This window comes from Podarcis filfolensis, assembly GCF_964270895.1.
Source record: "Podarcis filfolensis genome assembly, chromosome: 12".
Lineage (NCBI taxonomy): Eukaryota > Metazoa > Chordata > Lepidosauria > Squamata > Lacertidae > Podarcis > Podarcis filfolensis.
The window spans coordinates 56,714,955-56,732,749 of record NC_139614.1 but is presented as its reverse complement, the minus strand read 5'-3'; the positions used below and the strand labels follow the sequence as shown (position 1 = coordinate 56,732,749).

The window sequence follows — 17,795 nt, the reverse complement described above, 5'->3', positions numbered from 1 at the left end:
TCAGGACAAAAGGAAAACATGTCTTCTCCCTTTCGTGTCTAAAAGCAAGCAGCTGAAAGCGAAAGCTATACACAAACGGAAGTTCCCAGCAAGCTGTGCTGGAGTGTAAACAGACATGTGACGCACAGCAGTCTCATGCCTGTCCCTTAAGGTGGAACGGACTATTCTAACAGTCTTACCCATAGAGGCTAGTGGCGTGGGGCGCCGGGGCGCTAAGTTCTGGAGGGCGCCAGGGAAGAGGCAGAGGCTGGACGTGGCGCCTCCTGCCATCAGCTTGCCGCCCTTGCCCACCTCCGCCATGCCGCACTGAAGCAGCACTGCACCCGGAACCTCCATCTGCCATGGCCACAGCGGCACAAAGTGTCCAGCTGAGCCGGGAGGCGCCGCGTCCAGCCTCCGCCTCTTCCCCGCCAGAGGAGCCGTCCTCCAGCCGCTGCCCATTTCCTCCAGCCCCACCAGCAACGCCTTCCTCCCTAAAAAAAGGCGGAGAACTCTGGGAAATGGGGCAGGGGGCACCGGAGGGAGTTTTGCACCACGGCGCCGGATATGCTTAAGACGGCCCTGCTGACCCCTACGGTTCTGTGACCCCACGTGGGTGAGGAGGACCTGCTCACGCTTCCCTGCTGATTCCTTCTTTCAGAACGAGCGCTGTGTCTCCCCGGAGGAGTGCCCTTGCCACCACAATGGCCGGCTGTACCAGCCCAATGACACCATCACCAAGGACTGCAACACGTGGTAAGGACTCAGCCAAGCCTGCTGTGCTATGCTTGCTGCCACAGACTGGTTGGACGCAGAGGAATGGGGGGGGGGGAGGCACCAGCTGGGGAACCCTTAAGGGAAGAAGGCTCAAAGCCCAGCGGGTGGGGGTGGGGCAACGATGAGAGAAGGAAAAGAGGCAGCAGACTGCGAAGAGGAGGTGTTGGAAGCTGAGGAGGTAACAAGGCTTAGTGAGCTTTGAGAGTCTGTGGCACAGACTCCAGAATCGGAGGCAGAAGCTGGTGAATAGAAGGAGGGAGACCAAGAGGCAGAGGTGAATCAGGCTAGTGAAGAAGCCAGGGTGTCTCCTCCTCCTCCTCCTCTTTCGACAAGCTCCCCACCTCTGGTCTCCCAGAACCAGAAAAGGCATGAATTGGAAGGAGCAAAGGCAGATAACACTGGCATAGTCTCAGATTGCTGGAGAAGGATCTGGCAGAGGAGGAGCCTTAGTGTCAAGCTTCAGGGAATCGGCTTGCTCCCCCATAGCAGTAAATAAGAAGATCAAGTGAAAGGAACGTCTTACCAGTTAGATTCTATAATAATCACAGCGAGAGACCAAAGAACACGTCTCCCTAGAAATGGCAGCGCTCCCAATTAAGGCGCACTCCCCCCTCTGTCCCTATTAAGCTACGTCACTCCTATGTCTTGTAATCTGCTCTTTCTGTTCTGAGACTTTCTGAACACTTCTCGACCTTGGGGAGGGCGGTGGAGAAATGCTGTCCAACGACTGTGAATCTGTTAACCCTTTCTCTCCCCGTGTTTCTTCTTCTCCTAGCTGTTCCCCATCCAGTATTTCCCAGCTTCTGCCTTCTGAACTATGCCCCTCTGCAAACCACTGTTCCAGATCTATGCAGTCCTCCTGTTCCTGGGAAGATTCCTGAATCAGGGGGAGGGGGTGGCTCCCACCATTCCTCCTCAGTGTAGCCCTCCTCAGCATGGTCCCTGACACTTAGGCAGCTGTGGGAAGGCGGGGACCTTCAGTCTCCACAGCTTGCCTCATAGGGGCAAGCCCTACCCAGGAGAGTTGCTGTGCTCATTTGACCTGGCACTCCTGTGCAGATCCTGTTTCTTCTAATAAAGAGTTAACTTTGACTTCTCTGTGTGATTTACTGCTGGCTTGCTCCTGACATTGGCTGCAGACCTGTGGCATGAGAGGTGCTTGGCTCAGCACTCACCACCTTGTGGTCCCTCCATCTCCTTCCTTGCAGCATTTGCCAAAACCGGCGCTGGGACTGCAGCCACCACCACTGTGCCGGGACGTGCGTAGCCACCGGGGACCCCCACTACATCACTTTCGACGGGCGGACCTACACCTTCCTGGGTGACTGTGAGTACATCCTGGCCCAGGAGAGCAGCGGGGCCTTCACCGTCACCGCCGAGAACGTGCCCTGCGGCACCAGCGGCACCACCTGCACCAAATCCGTCGTGGTGCTCATTGGCAACACGGTGGTCCACCTGCTCCGAGGTAATTAAAGGGGAAAGAGACGGGTATTGTGCCCACTCTGCCCATCTCGTGCCCTCCTGATATTGGCTTTCTCTGTCCACACCAGGAAAAGATGTGACCGTGAACGGGGTTTCGGTGCGCCCCCCGAAAACGTATAGTGGGAACGGCCTGACCCTTGAGAGAGCCGGGCTCTTCCTCTCGCTCATCTCCCAGCTGGGGCTGACGGTGCTCTGGGATGGAGGTGAGACTGGGCAGGGGGGGTGCCAACTTTAGTAAAATATTGGGGGGGAGGTAAGCCCTGCCCCACCTACTCAATCACATGATGTGACTTTGGACTGTGACCCCCTCAAATCTTTTATTGGGGGTGCGAAGACCCCTCGGCCCCTAGGAGTTGGCTCCTATGCATTGTGGGCCACGCTCCTTACCTCTTGACCTTTAATAAAGTAAAAAGTTAAACAGTTCTTGAGAAAGTTGGAGGAAAGAATATAGTCAAAATATAAGAGCAAAATAAACGACATATAATTGCAAAAGAGAGATAAATCTATCCAATCGGTCTTGTTCTGGACTGTTTTCCTAACCTGGTGAATATTGTTCAAAACAGAGGCTTCCAGCCTTCTCCGTTAAGCTTTTCCAACTATTTCAGGTTTGTATCCTGGGTCCTTGTTTCAGGTTTATGCTCTATTTGCAAGAGGGCTCCAATTTCAGTTCTTCCTTAGTTCTCTCTTCTCCCTCCCCACCTTCCAGTTTTCCTTACATGACATTTTTTCATTCCCCTGCCAACCTTTGAGCCAATAAGGAGTAAAATTTCTCTTTTTCCTTGCTTGCTATATTCCGAGGCTGAGCTTTTGACTCACCTGTGCAAAATTTCCTCTTAAATGCTTTTAACCACCCTATGCAAATCCTCCTCCTATGGGCTTTGAACTTTTGATCTTCCTATGCAGAAGAAGCTCTAAAGCACAGAGCAACTATTTTACAACCCTAGTGTTACAACCCTAAAAAACCAAACACAGGGTGGCTGAAAGTCCTGTTTCTTCATCGTTTTTAAAATGAAAAAAATTGTGAGGTGGTGGTGGAGAGAACTTAGGAACGGAAAGGGGGAATGAAGTTGAAAAATAAGTCAGCATGGATTCCTTTTATTTTGACTCCAAGAGGCTGTGAATGAGCTGCTCCCCCTCTCTGTACAGGCACCCGCATCTACATCAAACTGGACCCCATGTATCAAGGCCGCGTGTCAGGCCTGTGTGGGAACTTTGATGGGGACACCGAGAATGATTTCACCAGCCGGCAAGGCATTGTGGAGCCCACAGCAGATCTCTTTGGCAACTCCTGGCGCGTCAGCCTGCTCTGCCCTGAGGTCAACAGTGAGGATTTTGAGCACCCTTGCACGGTACGCCTAGATCGGTGCCCAGTTAAAGTCCATCTCTCTTTGGGCTGATCCTCATTTACCTCTTTACGGGCCTGGTCCATGCTTTAAAGTTCTGTGTCCCTCCATCCTTTTTAACTCCAGAGCTTTCCCCATGAAAACTCGCTCTCTAGCGCTCCATCGGAATAAATGTCAATTATTGACAGTAGAAACTATCTCTCATGTCTTGTTACGCTGCCATTTCTATGGGGATATATGCTTGGTATTTATCACTCCTGTTATACAAAAATCTCCAAATGGGTCCGAACTTCAATGTCTAAAACTCCCGGTAGAGGACAAGGACCTAGAGATCACGCTCAGGGTGGCCAAATTCTGTGTGACTGCCATAAAACTTAGGGAACAAACTGTACTACCAAAACGATTAAGGTTTTAAATGATAATTTTAGGTTATATTTTAGTGATCAAGATTTAATATTTTTTTTAACTGCCACTATATTTGAATTGTCTCTGTTATACCCAATTGCAATTCAATGTATTCCTGTTGTGTTTTAGGGTTCTCCTGATATTGGAAGTGAGCTAGAACTGGTCTGTGACCGTAATAATAAAATTCTATTTCTAATTCTAATGTCAATCTGCAGAAAACCTGAATTGAAATTTGCTCCGACGGAGTGCTAAAGAGTGGCTTTTCACCGGGGGTGGGGTGGGGGTGGGACTCCAGCAACACTCAGGCCTGGAGCTTGAAAGGTAAATGCATGCAACTGCGTTCCTGTACAATAAAGAGAAATGTCACCATACGAGGATGAGCTGGGGGAGGTTGGCAAGCTTTAACCTGTGGCTGCTGCAGTTGCAGCCCTGAAAGTACAGCTCTTTGGTGCGGCTGCATTTGGAATTCTGCATACAGTCCTGGTCACCTCACTCAAAAAGGATATTCTAGAGTGGGGGAAAGACTAGAGAAGCACAGCCCAAATGATCATGGGGATGGAGCGAATCCCCTATGAAGAATGGTTGCAGCCTTTGGGACTTTTTAGTTTAGAGGAAAGAGGAGCAAGAAGCAACAGGATAGAAGTTTACAAAATGATGCCTGGCATGGAGAAAGAGGGGAGGCAAAAGTGTCCCCCCCCTCTCTCTCATAACACCAGAACTTGTGGGCATACAACAAAGCTGAAATGTTGGATGATTCAGGACAGATAAAAGAAAATTCTTCTTCACACAGCACTTAGTTAAACTATGGAACTCCCTGCCACAGGAGTTGGCCACCAACCTGGAGGAAATGGCTATTGGCCAGGATGGCTCTGCTCTGTCCTCCACAGTCGGAGGCAGCAATCCAGTACCAGTTGTTAGAAACCGCAGGAGGAGAGAGGCTCTTGTGCTTGGATCCTGCTTCAGATTTCCCCAAAGAGGCATCTGCTGGCCCCTGTGAGAACAGGGTGCTGGACCAGGCGGGCCATTGGCCTCATCCAGCAGGTGCTTCTGGTGAAGACAGCGGCCCCTCTCACCTCTGTCTTTCTCCCTCCCACCACCAAGGTGAACTCTCACCGTGTGACCTGGGCCCGGAAGCGCTGTGGGGTCCTCTTGCAGGACCTCTTTGCCCCCTGCCATGAGGAACTCCCCTGCCAGCAGTTCTACGAGTGGTGCATCTTCGACGCCTGCGGGTAGGGGGCTGGCGAGTGATATTTCGGTTATACCTTGATATTAATCTGTTGATATACAGTCATACCTCATGTTACGTTTGCTTCAGGTTGCACGTTTTCAGGTTGTGTCCCACGGCAACCCAGATGTAATGGAGCGGGTTACCTCCAGGTTTCGCCGCTTGCGCATGCGCAGACGCAGACGTGCAAAATAATGTCACATGCAGAAGCGTGCGGAGACGCGGGTTGCATTCTTTTCAGGTTGCGAACGGGCCTCCAGAACGGATCCCGTTCGCAACCAGAGGTACCACTGTATTAAACATTAAAAATATTTAATTGAGGGCTTCTCTGTTGTTGTTGTTTTACTGATGTCCTTCTTTGTATCTTTGGTTTAAATGTTGTATTTCTATAAGGTTGCCATATTTCTAAACATAAAATCCCTGACACCTGCAGTTGTTGAGCTGTTATTAGGAAGACTCCAAAATTGTTCAGCTCTTTTTTTTAATAAACCCAACTCAAAAATAGTGATTCTAAGCTTTTTGAGCGGTTTCTGCTGCGTTTTCCCATACATTCGGGTTTCCCCCGACATTTTGCCGGTTTTGCAAAATTCCCCCCGATGCCGTTTTTACTCCTGAAAACCAGGACATGTAAGGAATGTTCCTAACGTATGGCAACCCTAATTGATAGTACATTTTCCCACTCTTTTCATTTCTCTTACTATGTTTTATGTTTTAGGGGTTTTCCATATTAAGTGGTATATAAATATTATTAGTGGTAGTGGTGGTGATCAGGGAGATTCACAACCAGATACGAGGCCATCGGGGTAGGGAATGTGTCTTCCCCTGCAAGGGGCTTTAGAAATGATAACTTGGGGAGTTTTGAAAATGCATTTGGAACCTAGTGAGCTTGGGGGGGGCTATTCTTAGGAGGCTGTTCCTGAGTAGGAGACCCTATTGTGTCCCTCTACTGTCCCCCTGGGACTCGGGTGGCACTGTGGGTTAAACACTGAGCCTAGGGCTTGCCGATCAGAAGGTTGGCGGTTTGAATCCCCGCGACGGGGTGAGCTCCCGTTGCTCGGTCCCTGCTCCTGCCCACTTAGCAGCTCAAAAGCACATCAAAGTGCAAGTAGATAAATAGGGACCGCTCCAGCAGAAAGGTAAACGGCGTTTCCGTGCGCTGCTCTGGTTCACCAGAAGCGGCTTAGTCATGCTGGCCCCATGACCCGGAAGCTGTATGTCGGCTCCCTCAGCCAATAAAGTGAGATGAGCGCCGCAACCCCAGAGTCGGCCACGACTGGACCTAATGGTCAGGGGTCCCTTTACCTTTACCTTACTGTCCCCCTCCATGTGCCTACCTGCCCCTCCCTGACTTTCTTCTCCCCCCAGCTGTGACTCCGGAGGGGACTGCGAGTGTCTCTGCACCGCCATTGCCACCTACGCAGAGGAGTGCAGCCAGCGGGGGGTTCCTGTGCGCTGGAGAAGCCAGGATCTCTGCCGTAAGTCACGCTGCTTTTGTTTGGGAGCCTGGAAGTAGCCTCTGTGCGGAAGGGGGGAAAGCCCCTTGCACACCCACTTTGCTGCCCAGCTGTGACACAACAGCTGGGCAGTGTTGCCAGTGGGCCTTACTGTCCAAATGTTGCTGCCTAGAAGGGAAGAGACCTGGGATGCACCAAGGCAGTTTTTAAAAAATATTTCTGAGGCAATGCACCTAGCATTCTTTGGTCCTGCTGGCAGCTGACAGAAGCAGGCCAGCAGTCAATCACACCTTGCAAGTTGGAGTAAACTCTTCATTAACAAAAAACATGTATTGTACAGGAGTGTCAGGCCTAATGAGCGCAGCTGCCGCTGCTTCTGGCAATCATTTGTAGCCGAGTAAGATTGTCTTCCATGAACACGGTTTTAACAGTGAGTCCGTAACTGACTGTGGAGGCCAATTCTTGATCCACACGTCCCTCCACAGTGGGGACATTGGTTTCTGGGCGTGAGTTTTGTGTGGATTTCCCAAGCATGCCTTCCTCTTAGTGCGTTTCTCCCTTGCGTCCTGAGTTCAGGTGTCTTCAAAGCTCAGGACACCTTTGGTCAAGGTTGTTCTCCAACTGTAGCGCTCGCAGGCCAGTGTTTTCCAGTTGTCAGTGTTTATACTACATTTTTTTTAGATTAGCCTTGAGAGAGTCTTTCCATTTTTAAGTTTGGAATAGAGTAGTTGCTTTGGAAGACAATAATCAGGCATCCGCACAACATGACAAGTCCAACGAAGTTGATGTTGAAGAATCTTTGCTTCAACACAGGTGATCTTTGCTTCTTCCAGTACACTGGCATTAGTTCTGGCAGGTCATACCGTCATGAAGCGGCTGCAGAGACTGAAGGTCCCCACCTCCCCCAATTGTTTAAGTCCCCTCCTCTCCAGGATTTCCCCCAAGCCATCAGAGACTGTGCCTGCATGAAGCCAACCTCTCCCCAGCCCTTTTCAGCCCTCTTCTGGTTCTGGGAGACAAATGAGGAAGGGAGCTTGTTGCAGCAGGAGGAGGAGACAACCTGAGCTTCATCCCCAGCCTCCCTCCTCTCCATCTTCAGCTTCTACCTCTGAGTCTGAACTTCTCTCTGCCACAGACTCTCCCCTCTCACTAAGCCCTGTTGCCTCTTCAGCTTCCGACACCTCCTCCTCCCAGTCTACTTCCTCTGACCGCTCAGTGTCATCCCACCATCCCTCTGTGGGCTCTGGTCCTTCTTCCCCGGGGGGGGGGGGGGTTTCCCCAGCTGGTTCCTCCCCCCCATTCCTCTGCATCCAACCTGTCCCTAACAGTGGCACACAAATTGCTGGGGAGAGCAGGGCTAGCCTTGTCTTGCAGTTTGCTCCTTTCCCTGGAGGACCTCGTGAAACCAGACCCTCCCCAAGGAGGCTCGCCTGCTGCCTTCATTACATTCCTCTTCACCGAGGCCTTTGGCTGATTAAGCAATCTTTGGCCTTTTAAATGTGTCAGGGTGTTTGTGTGTGATTGTTTTGTTGCTGTTGTTATATTGAAACACTTTATTGTCACTTGTACAACTTATATACAGTGAGATTATATATTATGTACTTGATGTTTTTATACTGTAACCCTCCCTGCGATATTTGGATGAAGGACAGTATATTAATTTAATACTGTACATATTAATAATAATAACTTTGAGACCAATGCACCCTGGATTCCCCAGGCAGGTCCCTTGGCATGGCCAAACTTGGCCCTCCAGCTTTTTTGGGACTACAGTTCCCATCATCCCTGGCCACTGGTCCTGTTAGCTAGGGATGATGGAAGTTGTCGCCCCAAAACAACTGGAGGGCCAAGTTTGGCCAGGCCTGCATCTCAAAACAGCACTTTATGCTTGGTGATTTATTTGGTTTTTGTAATAAATAAATAAGTAAGCGAGCAAGCATTTCCCTCTCTCCCTGCTCAGCCATGCAGTGTGACTACGGGCTGGAGTACGACGCCTGCGGCCCAGCCTGCCCCCCCACCTGCAAGAACTTCGGCCTGGAGGGGGCCGAGCACTGCAGCAGCGAGGCCCTTTCCTGCGTGGAGGGATGCTTCTGCCCGGAGGGCAAAGTGCTGCATGGTAAGATGGGGGGGCAGAGGTCAGAGGACCACCTATTATGGATGCTTTTGCTGCAACTCCTGCATTGAAGGGGGTTGGACTAGATGGCCTTTGGGGTGTCCCTTCCGACTTGACAATTCTATTATTCTAAGAGGCGTTGGGTCGCTGTGCTGAAGAAGGTTACAAAGGGTCAGCTGGTGTGCGGGAAGAGCAGAACTAGACTGCTGCTTCCGTCCTCCCTTTTTAAATATATATATATATATATATATATATATATATATATATATATTTATTTTAAGTTTTTACAAATATTGTTTACATTCAAATCTACATGTTTTTATAGTCAGTTTTATACGTATCTAGGATTCCCTGGATCTGTGGACTTCCCTCCACCCTCCTGTGGTTTCCATAGTACTTCATTTTATACTGCATCCTATAATATTATCCAAATTGTATTAAAATTTCCATTTATAACCATAGAATTATTACAAGTGTTCTGTTAATCCTGCTAACGTTTCTAACTGTGTTCTTTAAGATAATCTATATTTTTCCTCCCCATTCTTTATTAAATTTATTATCTTATTGGTTTCCGATTTTCCCTGTCAGTTTTGCCATTTTGGCACCATCCATCATCTTGATTATCCATTCTTCTCTGGTTGGAACTTCATCATCCTTCCATCTCTGGGCGGCTACTACCGTCCTCCCTGGTCATCAGCCATGATGAGAAGTCCCTGGATGGATGGATGAGAATCCTAGAATCATAGAGTTGGAAGGGACCCCAAGGGTCATCTAGTCCAACCCCCTGCAATGCAGGAATCTTTTGCCCAACGTGGGGCTCAAACCCACGACCCTGAGGCTACAAGCCTCGTGCTCTACCCACTAGGCTATCCAGCTGGGTACAAACTGAAATGCCTCTCCGCCATTCCTGCAGCAACCCATCAGCGCTCCTGCAAGTGTTGAGATCCACCAAAGAGGAGAGGGCTAAGGAGGGCTACCAGCCATGACAGTTGTGCTCTGCCCCCCACGCTTGGAGGCAGAAGAGAGCGTTGCTCTTGTGCTCTGGTCCTGCCTGTGGGATTCAAACTTGGGGCCAGCCACAGTGAGAAGAGACTGCCGGACTCGATGGGCTATTGGCCTGATCCAACAGGGCTCTCCTGATATTCTGCTGTTCCTTCCCTGCCAGGCGGCCGCTGCATCGACCCCTCCGAGTGCCCTTGCTACTGGGAGGGCACTCTGTTCCCACTGGGAGCCCTGGTGATGCAGGAATGCAGGAACTGGTAAGTCCGTAAAGGTTGGCTGGAGCAGGGCAGATGGGAGGAATTGTCTTCCTACCAATGAATGCACCCAAGACTGCTCAGACCCGCAACACTTTTACAGGGGGGCGTAAAAGGCAGGACGCGGGGGGCGCTGTGGTCTAAACCACCGAGCCTCTTGGGCTTGCCGATCACAAGGTCGGCGGTTCGAAGCCCCGCAACAGGGTGAGCTCCCGTTGCTCGGTCCCGGCTCCTGCCAACCTAGCAGTTTGAAAGCACGCCAGCGCAAGTAGATAAATAGGTACTGCTCCAGCGAGAAGGTAAACGGTGTTTCCATGCGCTCTGCTTTCCACCACGGTGTCCCGTTGCACCAGAAGCGCTTTAGTCCTGCTGGCTACATGACCCGGAAAGCTGTCTGCGGACAAACGCTGGCTCCCTCGGCCTGAAAGCGAGATGAGCGCTGCAACCCCATGGTCGCACCCGGGGTTTCCTTTACCTTTTTTACCTTCACAAGTGCAACACGATGTTCATTCTGCACTGTACCCTGGGGGTTGTAAACTGCTCTGATATACAGTGGAACCTCGGGTTATATTACCCTCGGGTAACGTAAACATTGGGTTGTGAAAGCGGCAAACCCGGAAGTGTTTTGCTCATGTGCAGAAGTGGTCCTTTGGCTGCGAAAACTTTGGGATATGGCTGGACCTCCAGAACGGATTCTGTTTGCAACCAGAGGTACCACTGTATATATTTCATTTAGATCTGTGTAAATAAATTTTTGAAAGGAAGCCCCGCAAAGAGCACATTGTAGCAGCCCAGTCCTGAAGTAAGCAATGCGCGAACTACTGTGGCCAACTTTTCCCTGTCCAGGAATGGCCGTAGCTGTCGTGCCATGACCTCTCCTCATGGCACTGCCCTGAGCCTCAGGTGGCCCCAGTGCCCACCTCACACCCATCCTGCTGTTTCTGACACTTCTCCCTTCCACAGCTCCTGTGAGGCCGGCTTGTGGCAGTGCGTCGCTCCCCAAGAACCTTGTGCCACGTCGCCCCGCTGCGCCGAGACAGAGTTCGCCTGCCACACAGGCGGGCGCTGCGTGCCCGGTGCCTGGGCATGCGACAACGAGGACGACTGCGGGGACGGCTCGGACGAGTTCTGCACCTTGAGCTGCGCCCCTCACCAGTATCCGTGCGCTAGTGGGCAGTGTGTGCCCTGGGGATACCGCTGTGACGGAACTGCAGACTGTCTGGACGGCTCGGACGAGAGGGACTGCCCGCTGCCCGCCTGTGCCCTGCAGGAGTTCCGCTGTGCCAACGGGCGTTGCATCCCCCGCGGGCATCTCTGCGATGGGGAGCTGGACTGCGGCTTTGCGGATCATTCCGACGAGGCGGGTGAGCGCAGGACAAGGGGAGGCACCTGGCACTCAGAGTAGCTGAAATGCAGTGGGGGCACAGGGAGAGATTACCAGCTGACCTGGGGGCAAGTGGAATTCTGTCTGGAGTAAAGTGTGCATAAAAATGGGTATACAGGTGTCTCTCCACTTAGACATGTTCGATTCTTGTATATGTGAGGTGCCGGGAAATAATTAAGTAAATTGATTTAAACTGCAGAAAGGGCAAAAACGGCCTGAAAAGAGCAGGAAAGCTGCAAAAATGGCACAAAAAGGGAAAGGCTAGCAACCCCACAAGCTTTTGCACTGACCTTTGAGGCCAGTGGAGAGTTGGAGTTTGAGAAAGGAGGCTTGGAGGCAGCGATTGTGGTGGAGTTTGGCATATTTTGTGGGTGCTTGGTGGAGTTTGGCAGCCCACAGAGGTCCTGGTGTGTCCTCTCTCAACCAGATAAGTGGGTGGTTCCCCAGATGAGATGGATGGGAGGTCACCTGCTCTGAACGGGGTTGCACTCCCTCTTAAGGAGCTGGTACATAACTCGGGGGTATTGCTGGATCCTTCGCTGTCGCTCAAGGCTCAGGTGGCCTCAGTGGCCCGGAGCGCCTTCCATCAGCTGCACCCCTGTCTGGACAAGGGCAGTCTAACTTCCATTGTTGATGCTCTGTTGACCTCTAGGATAGATTACCCCACCGTGTGATGCGTGGGGCTGCCTCTGAAGACTGTTTAGAAACTTCAGCTGGTGCAGAATTGGGCAACCAGGTTGCTCACTGGAGCAAGACTGTTTGAGCATATTACACTGATCCTGGCCTGCCAATGAGCTTCTGGGCCCAATTCAAAGTGCTGGTTTTGACCTATAAAGCCTTAAACGGCTCAGGACCGCAATGCCTCAAGCACTGCCTCTCCCCATATAAACCATCCCGAAATCTGCATTCATCATCAGAGGCCCTTTTCCGTGTGCCTCTTTCATGAGGTCTGCAGAGTGGCAACTCGAGAACGGGGCCTTTTCTGCAGTGGCTCCCCGTCTATGGAACGCTCTCCCCAGGGAGGCTTGCCTGGTGACTTCATTATATACCTTTAGGCTCCAGGCAAAAATGTTCCTCTTTAACCAGGCCTTCAGCCATTAGACAATCCATGGCCTTTTAAAAGTGTGCTGGGTGTGGGGTGACACTGTTCTTATGATTTTTACCTGTGATTTTTTAATTTGTCTTTTCTTATTATGCTATGTAAATTATGCTTTTAATGTTGCACCTCTTCGGATAAAGGGTGGCATGTAAATCGCAGAAATAATAATAAACAATAAAACAACCCCTTCTCAGGCTGTGGCCCCCCCTGTGGGCCGAGCGAGTTCCGCTGCGCAATGGGGCGCTGCTTGCCGTACCTCCACCGCTGCGACCGGCACGACGACTGCGGAGACTTCAGCGACGAGAGCGGCTGCGTGTGTCTGGCTGGGGAGTTCCAGTGCCCCGACGGCCAGTGCCTTCCTCAAGCTCTGCTTTGTGACGGGAAGCAGGACTGTCCCGCCGGAATGGATGAAGCTTTCTGCCCAGGTGAGAGCGGTCATCCCCCCCAGGTCGGGGGCGGGGCAGCTGCTTGCATGCAGAAGGTCCCAGCTCCCGTCCACACACACCCAGTGTCCCCTCCAGTTAGGGCTGGGAGAGACCCCTGGACCCCCAAACCCTGGAGAGCCACTGCCAGTCCGTGCAGGGAATGCTGCACTAGGTGGACCCCGAAGGTTTTGATGTTGTGCATTGAAGGTTTATAAGGTCCTATCAAGTGTCTTTGGTAATCTTGGGCTTTCCAGCAGCGCCGAGCCACAATCCAGGTTTATCAAGACAACCAATGCAATTCAGATGTTTCTTGCAGGCTTAGGGTTTGCCTTTCCTTCCCTCCAAATCTTCCCCCACCATATCCGGCCTGATTATTTTCAGTTTCCTGATCTGAATTAAAATTTAAAAATTCCTTCCAGTAGCACCTTAGAGACCAACTAAGTTTGTTATTGGTATGAGCTTTCGTGTGCATGCACACTGTGTATCTGGAGAAGTGTTCATGCACACGAAAGCTCATACCAATAACAAACTCAGTTGGTCTCTAAGGTGCTACTGGAAGGAATTTTTTTTATTTTGTTCCAACCAACATGGCTACCTAACTGTCCCTGATCTGAACTGTCACTCTGATGGGTGTCATGGAACAAGCGCTATTGACCGATTGATATTTATTTCACAAAATGTGTGCATTGCTTGATTGTTTTTAAAAAAGCTGAAAGCGGTTTGCGATCGATTGATGGATTATTAATATCCCACCTTTTTTCCGGACTCACACAAATTAAAAACAACACAGATAAAATACGAAAGCTGCCTTCTTGAGGTTTTCAGCAACTGGCAGTCAGCAGCCTTGTAGCCTCCACCTATGGAGGCTGAGCGGAGCCATTTAGGTCCTCTTTAGTGGGTGGGGGAGCTGAAAATAGGGCCAATATATTTCACATCTGGCACCCAATGTGCACCTTGGGTTTCAGGTAGTCGTCTTCTTTGGCAATCCCTCGTAGCCAAGTAGGATTGTCTTCCATGAATACGGTCTTAACAGTGAGTCTGTAAGTGACTGTGGGGGCCAATTCTGGATCCAGTGGGATCCAGTGGGGACATTGGGAGTTGATCACAATGAGAGTTTGCCAAGCGTTCCTTCCTCTTAGCACGTTTCTCCCTTGTGTCCTGAGTTTGAGTGTCTTCAAAGCCCATGACACCTTTGGTCAAGGCTGTTCTCCAACTGGAGCTCTCGCAGGCCAGTGTTTCCCAGTTGTCAGTGTTTATTCCACCTAAACATTAGGAAGAACTTCCTGACAGTAAGAGCTGTTCGACAGTGGAATTTGCTGCCAAGGAGTGTGGTGGAGTCTCCTTCTTTGGAGGTCTTTAAGCAGAGGCTTGACAACCATATGTCAGGAGTGCTCTGATGGTGTTTCCTGCTTGGCAGGGGGTTGGACTTGATGGCCCTTGTGGTCTCTTCCAACTCTATGATTCTATGATTTTATACTACATTTTTTAAGATTGGCCTTGAGACAGTCTTTAAACCTCTTTTGCTGACCACTAGTATTACGCTTTCCATTTTTAAGTTCAGAATAGAACAGGTTTTTTTGGAAGACGATCATCAGGCACCTGCACAACATGACCAGTCCAGCGAAGTTGATGTTGAAGAATCATTGCTTCAACCCTGGTGATCTTTGCTTCTTCCAGTACACTGATATTCGTTCGCCTGTCTTCCCATGCGATGTGTAAAATTTTTCAGAGACACTGTTGATGGAATCTTTCGAGGAGTTGGAGATGGCGTTTATAAGTGGTCCACGTTTCAGATAGTACATGGGTAGACGAGTCTAAAAAGCCTGGAACACAAATTTCCACGGCCCTCTGGCAGCTCTGGTGGCTCATTGACCAGAAGCAATGTGTCTAGCATTAACTCTGGAAGGGTAGACTCAATTCTGACCAAACTAAGCCTCATGAGGACTGAAGGAAGGCACTAGAATGAGCGAATGGTGGGCTGGTCTTCACCGTACCCTCCTCCCCTCGCAGGCCGTGTGACGTGTGCCCCTGGGCAGCTACCTTGTCCAGATGGCACTTGCGTGAGCCGCTCCCAGGTGTGCGACGGCATGCGCGACTGTGCCGAAGGTGCTGATGAGAAGCCACCCCACTGCCCGGCGCCCCCGGCCACACCTCCGGCAGCCACCGTGCCCCCCAGTCTTCCTGCGACTCACCCGTCCCCCGTCAACAGGACTCTGGGTAAGCAGGCTCCATGAAACCCAGAAACCGAGAGCTCCTTCCCGGTGCTGAGTAGCACTGCCTAGTGGGAAGGGCCAAGGCTGCTCTAACACAGCTGTCGTCAGCCCCCATGTTTTGATCTAGAGTTCCCAAGAGCTCTTTCAAGTTTGGGAGAAACATGTCCACCAGTCCTACATCTCTCAGTTACCCACTGAGGTCGTTGCTGCAACAGAGAGGCCTCGACCTCAGCTTGTGCATCTTCCGCACCCAAACTGGCATGAGCGGGCAAAGACTAAGCCTGTGTGCAAGCTGTGTCTGCTCTTCCCTCTTCACTCCTCTTCTGGTCCTGGGAGACAGTGGGGCAGGAGAGGTGGGGGCAGGAGGAGGAGACACAGGGAAGCCCTGGGCTCTACAGCACCCTGACCTCTCTCCCCCTCTTCCTGCACCTGTGCTTCACCTTCCAATCCTGCTCTCACCTGACTCTGACTCTCGTCTCCTGGCTGTTACAGGCTCCCCCAGATCACTGATCCCTTTTTCCAAGCCAGCCTCCAATCTCCAGTGTCCAGCCAGTGTCCAGACAGGATCCTTGTTGGATAATTTTTCTCCCAAGCAGGGGTGAAATGGGAATGCATCATCTCCCTGCACCGAAGTCTCTGCTATTTGGGTTGCTTGGTGGCCCTTGCAATAACAGCAGATCTTGCGAGATCTCGTGAGATTTCAGAGGTGAAGGTGGCGAGGAGGGCAGGGCACCCATGGGACACCTGCCCTTGGGCTTCTGCTGCCTGAGGTGGCTGCCTCAGTCTGGAGCCTTGCTCTGGACTTCTTGACCTCTTTCCTTCTCTCTCCCCTTCTCCCTCTCTCTCGTTCTGCCCTCCCTGCAGCACCACCCTGCGGCCGCTACGAGTTCCACTGCCACAGCGGGGAGTGCCAGCCGCGCGGCTGGGTGTGCGACAACGAAGCCGACTGCCTGGACGCCAGCGACGAGCTCCAGTGCAACCGTACCTGTGGCCTGGACCAGTTCCCCTGCGCCCATGGGGCCGAGTGCATCCACTACAGTCGGCTGTGCGACGGCACCCCCCACTGCCAGGACCACTCGGACGAAAGCGTCGACACCTGCGGTGAGCAGATCCTGACCCCATGACTGGGGCTCTCTGCAGACGACGAGAAGGGCTGGCTGGACGATTCCTGTGTGGCCGGGGTCAGACTAGAGAACAATAGAAAGTGTCCCTTCATACTGCATCACGGTGTGGGACGCTGGTTTGACATCAACTGATAGGAAGTGCCTACAGAGGGTGGTGAATACGGCACAAGATATTATGGGCTGTCCCGCAAATTTGCTGGATGAAATAGCGGAAGAACGTTGCCTCAGGAGAGTGAGGAAAATCCTCAGGGATGATTCACACCCTGGCCGGCACTTTCTTGATCTCCTGTCCTGGGGCAGAAGATATAGAAGCAGGATTAGTCGCACCAACAGGGTAAAGTACAGCTTCTATCCGTGGGCTGTTAGGCTGCTGAATGAAAAGATAACAACAGGGCAACTGACTTTCGGGTTTGGTGGGTGTACGTCAGTAAACGAGGGGAATTAAGACTAAGAGAGCTGAGTGGGGGGTGCTCGTCTAATCTCACTGCATACAAGTTGTACAAGTGACAATAAAGTATTTCAATTTCAATTCAGTTTCAATGTGGAAATGTGGAGAAGGGGCTGTAAGGTGGGGAAAATGAGGAACCACCCTCAGCCTCTCCAAAGGGACCTGTGGGGGCATCTCAGGTGCCCATCTGGTCGCTGGTCCTGTCTCCCTGGGAATAACCCTCCTTTCTCTTTCCTGGCACAGGCTCCACGCAGATCCCGCCCTGCCCGGGCTTCTTCATCTGCGACAACCGCATGTGCATCAATGTTTCCCGGGTGTGTGATGGCTCCCCAGACTGCCCCCAGGGAGAGGACGAGATGGCCTGCGGTAAGGAGCCTCTGGTGGCCCTCGCCTGGCGGGCGGCTGGAATGGAAGCGGGGTGACAAAGGACCCTCTCACGATATCCCTTGCCCAGATTTGAGACTCTTGCTCCCTTCCCTGGCCAGGAAGGAGAAGAGGGGCTTTGCTGAGCACCCGATGCGCTTGAGCTACCCTCTGCGTAAAAATCGACCCAGTTTTGAAAGCAAGCTTCTAGTCCTCATGAGAAGCCGTTCAAAGACGTTCAGGCAGAGGTTTCTGGGAGTGTGGGAGGGGCCTGGGCGTGTTAAGCAATTCCCGGTCCTCCCTCCCCTTCCCCAATTTGTTGTCTTCGTTGTCTCTCACTTTGCTGCCCCCCCCTTCTGTTTCTGGCAAATGTATTTCCAAGGGTTGCAAAATCCAAAGCAAGGTAGAGTGAATGAGCAGCACAACTGCATGCCCAGCTCAAGTGGTTTTCATTTTATTTATTTGTTTCTTTCTTTGTTTGTTTTCTATTTCTATGCTGCTTTTTATTCAAATAAATCCCAAAGCGGCTTACAAGCAAAAGATAAATAAAACAGAACAAAACATCATGAATACAGCATAAATCGTATAGAATACTTAAGAAATGATCAGTGAAACAATCGCAAACGAAACAATTACCATCTGTGTAACGCTATTAACAAAACAAAACAAAAATAAGCATCACAGTTACACCAAAAATCATGTTAT

General features: G+C 51.2%; 1 protein-coding gene across 1 annotated transcript in view; it reads left to right on the top strand.

The window, feature by feature from the left end:
• The window catches only part of LOC310746249 (SCO-spondin-like), a 166,106-nt gene that overhangs the window by 28,721 nt on the left and 119,590 nt on the right, over positions 1-17,795 (top strand). The window contains exons 19-31 of the mRNA XM_083580107.1: positions 641-735; positions 1,965-2,221; positions 2,307-2,441; positions 3,385-3,587; positions 5,088-5,215; positions 6,577-6,686; positions 8,626-8,781; positions 9,944-10,037; positions 10,998-11,398; positions 12,712-12,942; positions 14,953-15,159; positions 16,020-16,256; positions 16,971-17,093. Coding sequence (XP_083436233.1) covers positions 641-735; positions 1,965-2,221; positions 2,307-2,441; positions 3,385-3,587; positions 5,088-5,215; positions 6,577-6,686; positions 8,626-8,781; positions 9,944-10,037; positions 10,998-11,398; positions 12,712-12,942; positions 14,953-15,159; positions 16,020-16,256; positions 16,971-17,093 — 2,377 coding nt within the window. The remainder of the gene's footprint in view (positions 1-640; positions 736-1,964; positions 2,222-2,306; positions 2,442-3,384; positions 3,588-5,087; positions 5,216-6,576; positions 6,687-8,625; positions 8,782-9,943; positions 10,038-10,997; positions 11,399-12,711; positions 12,943-14,952; positions 15,160-16,019; positions 16,257-16,970; positions 17,094-17,795) is intronic.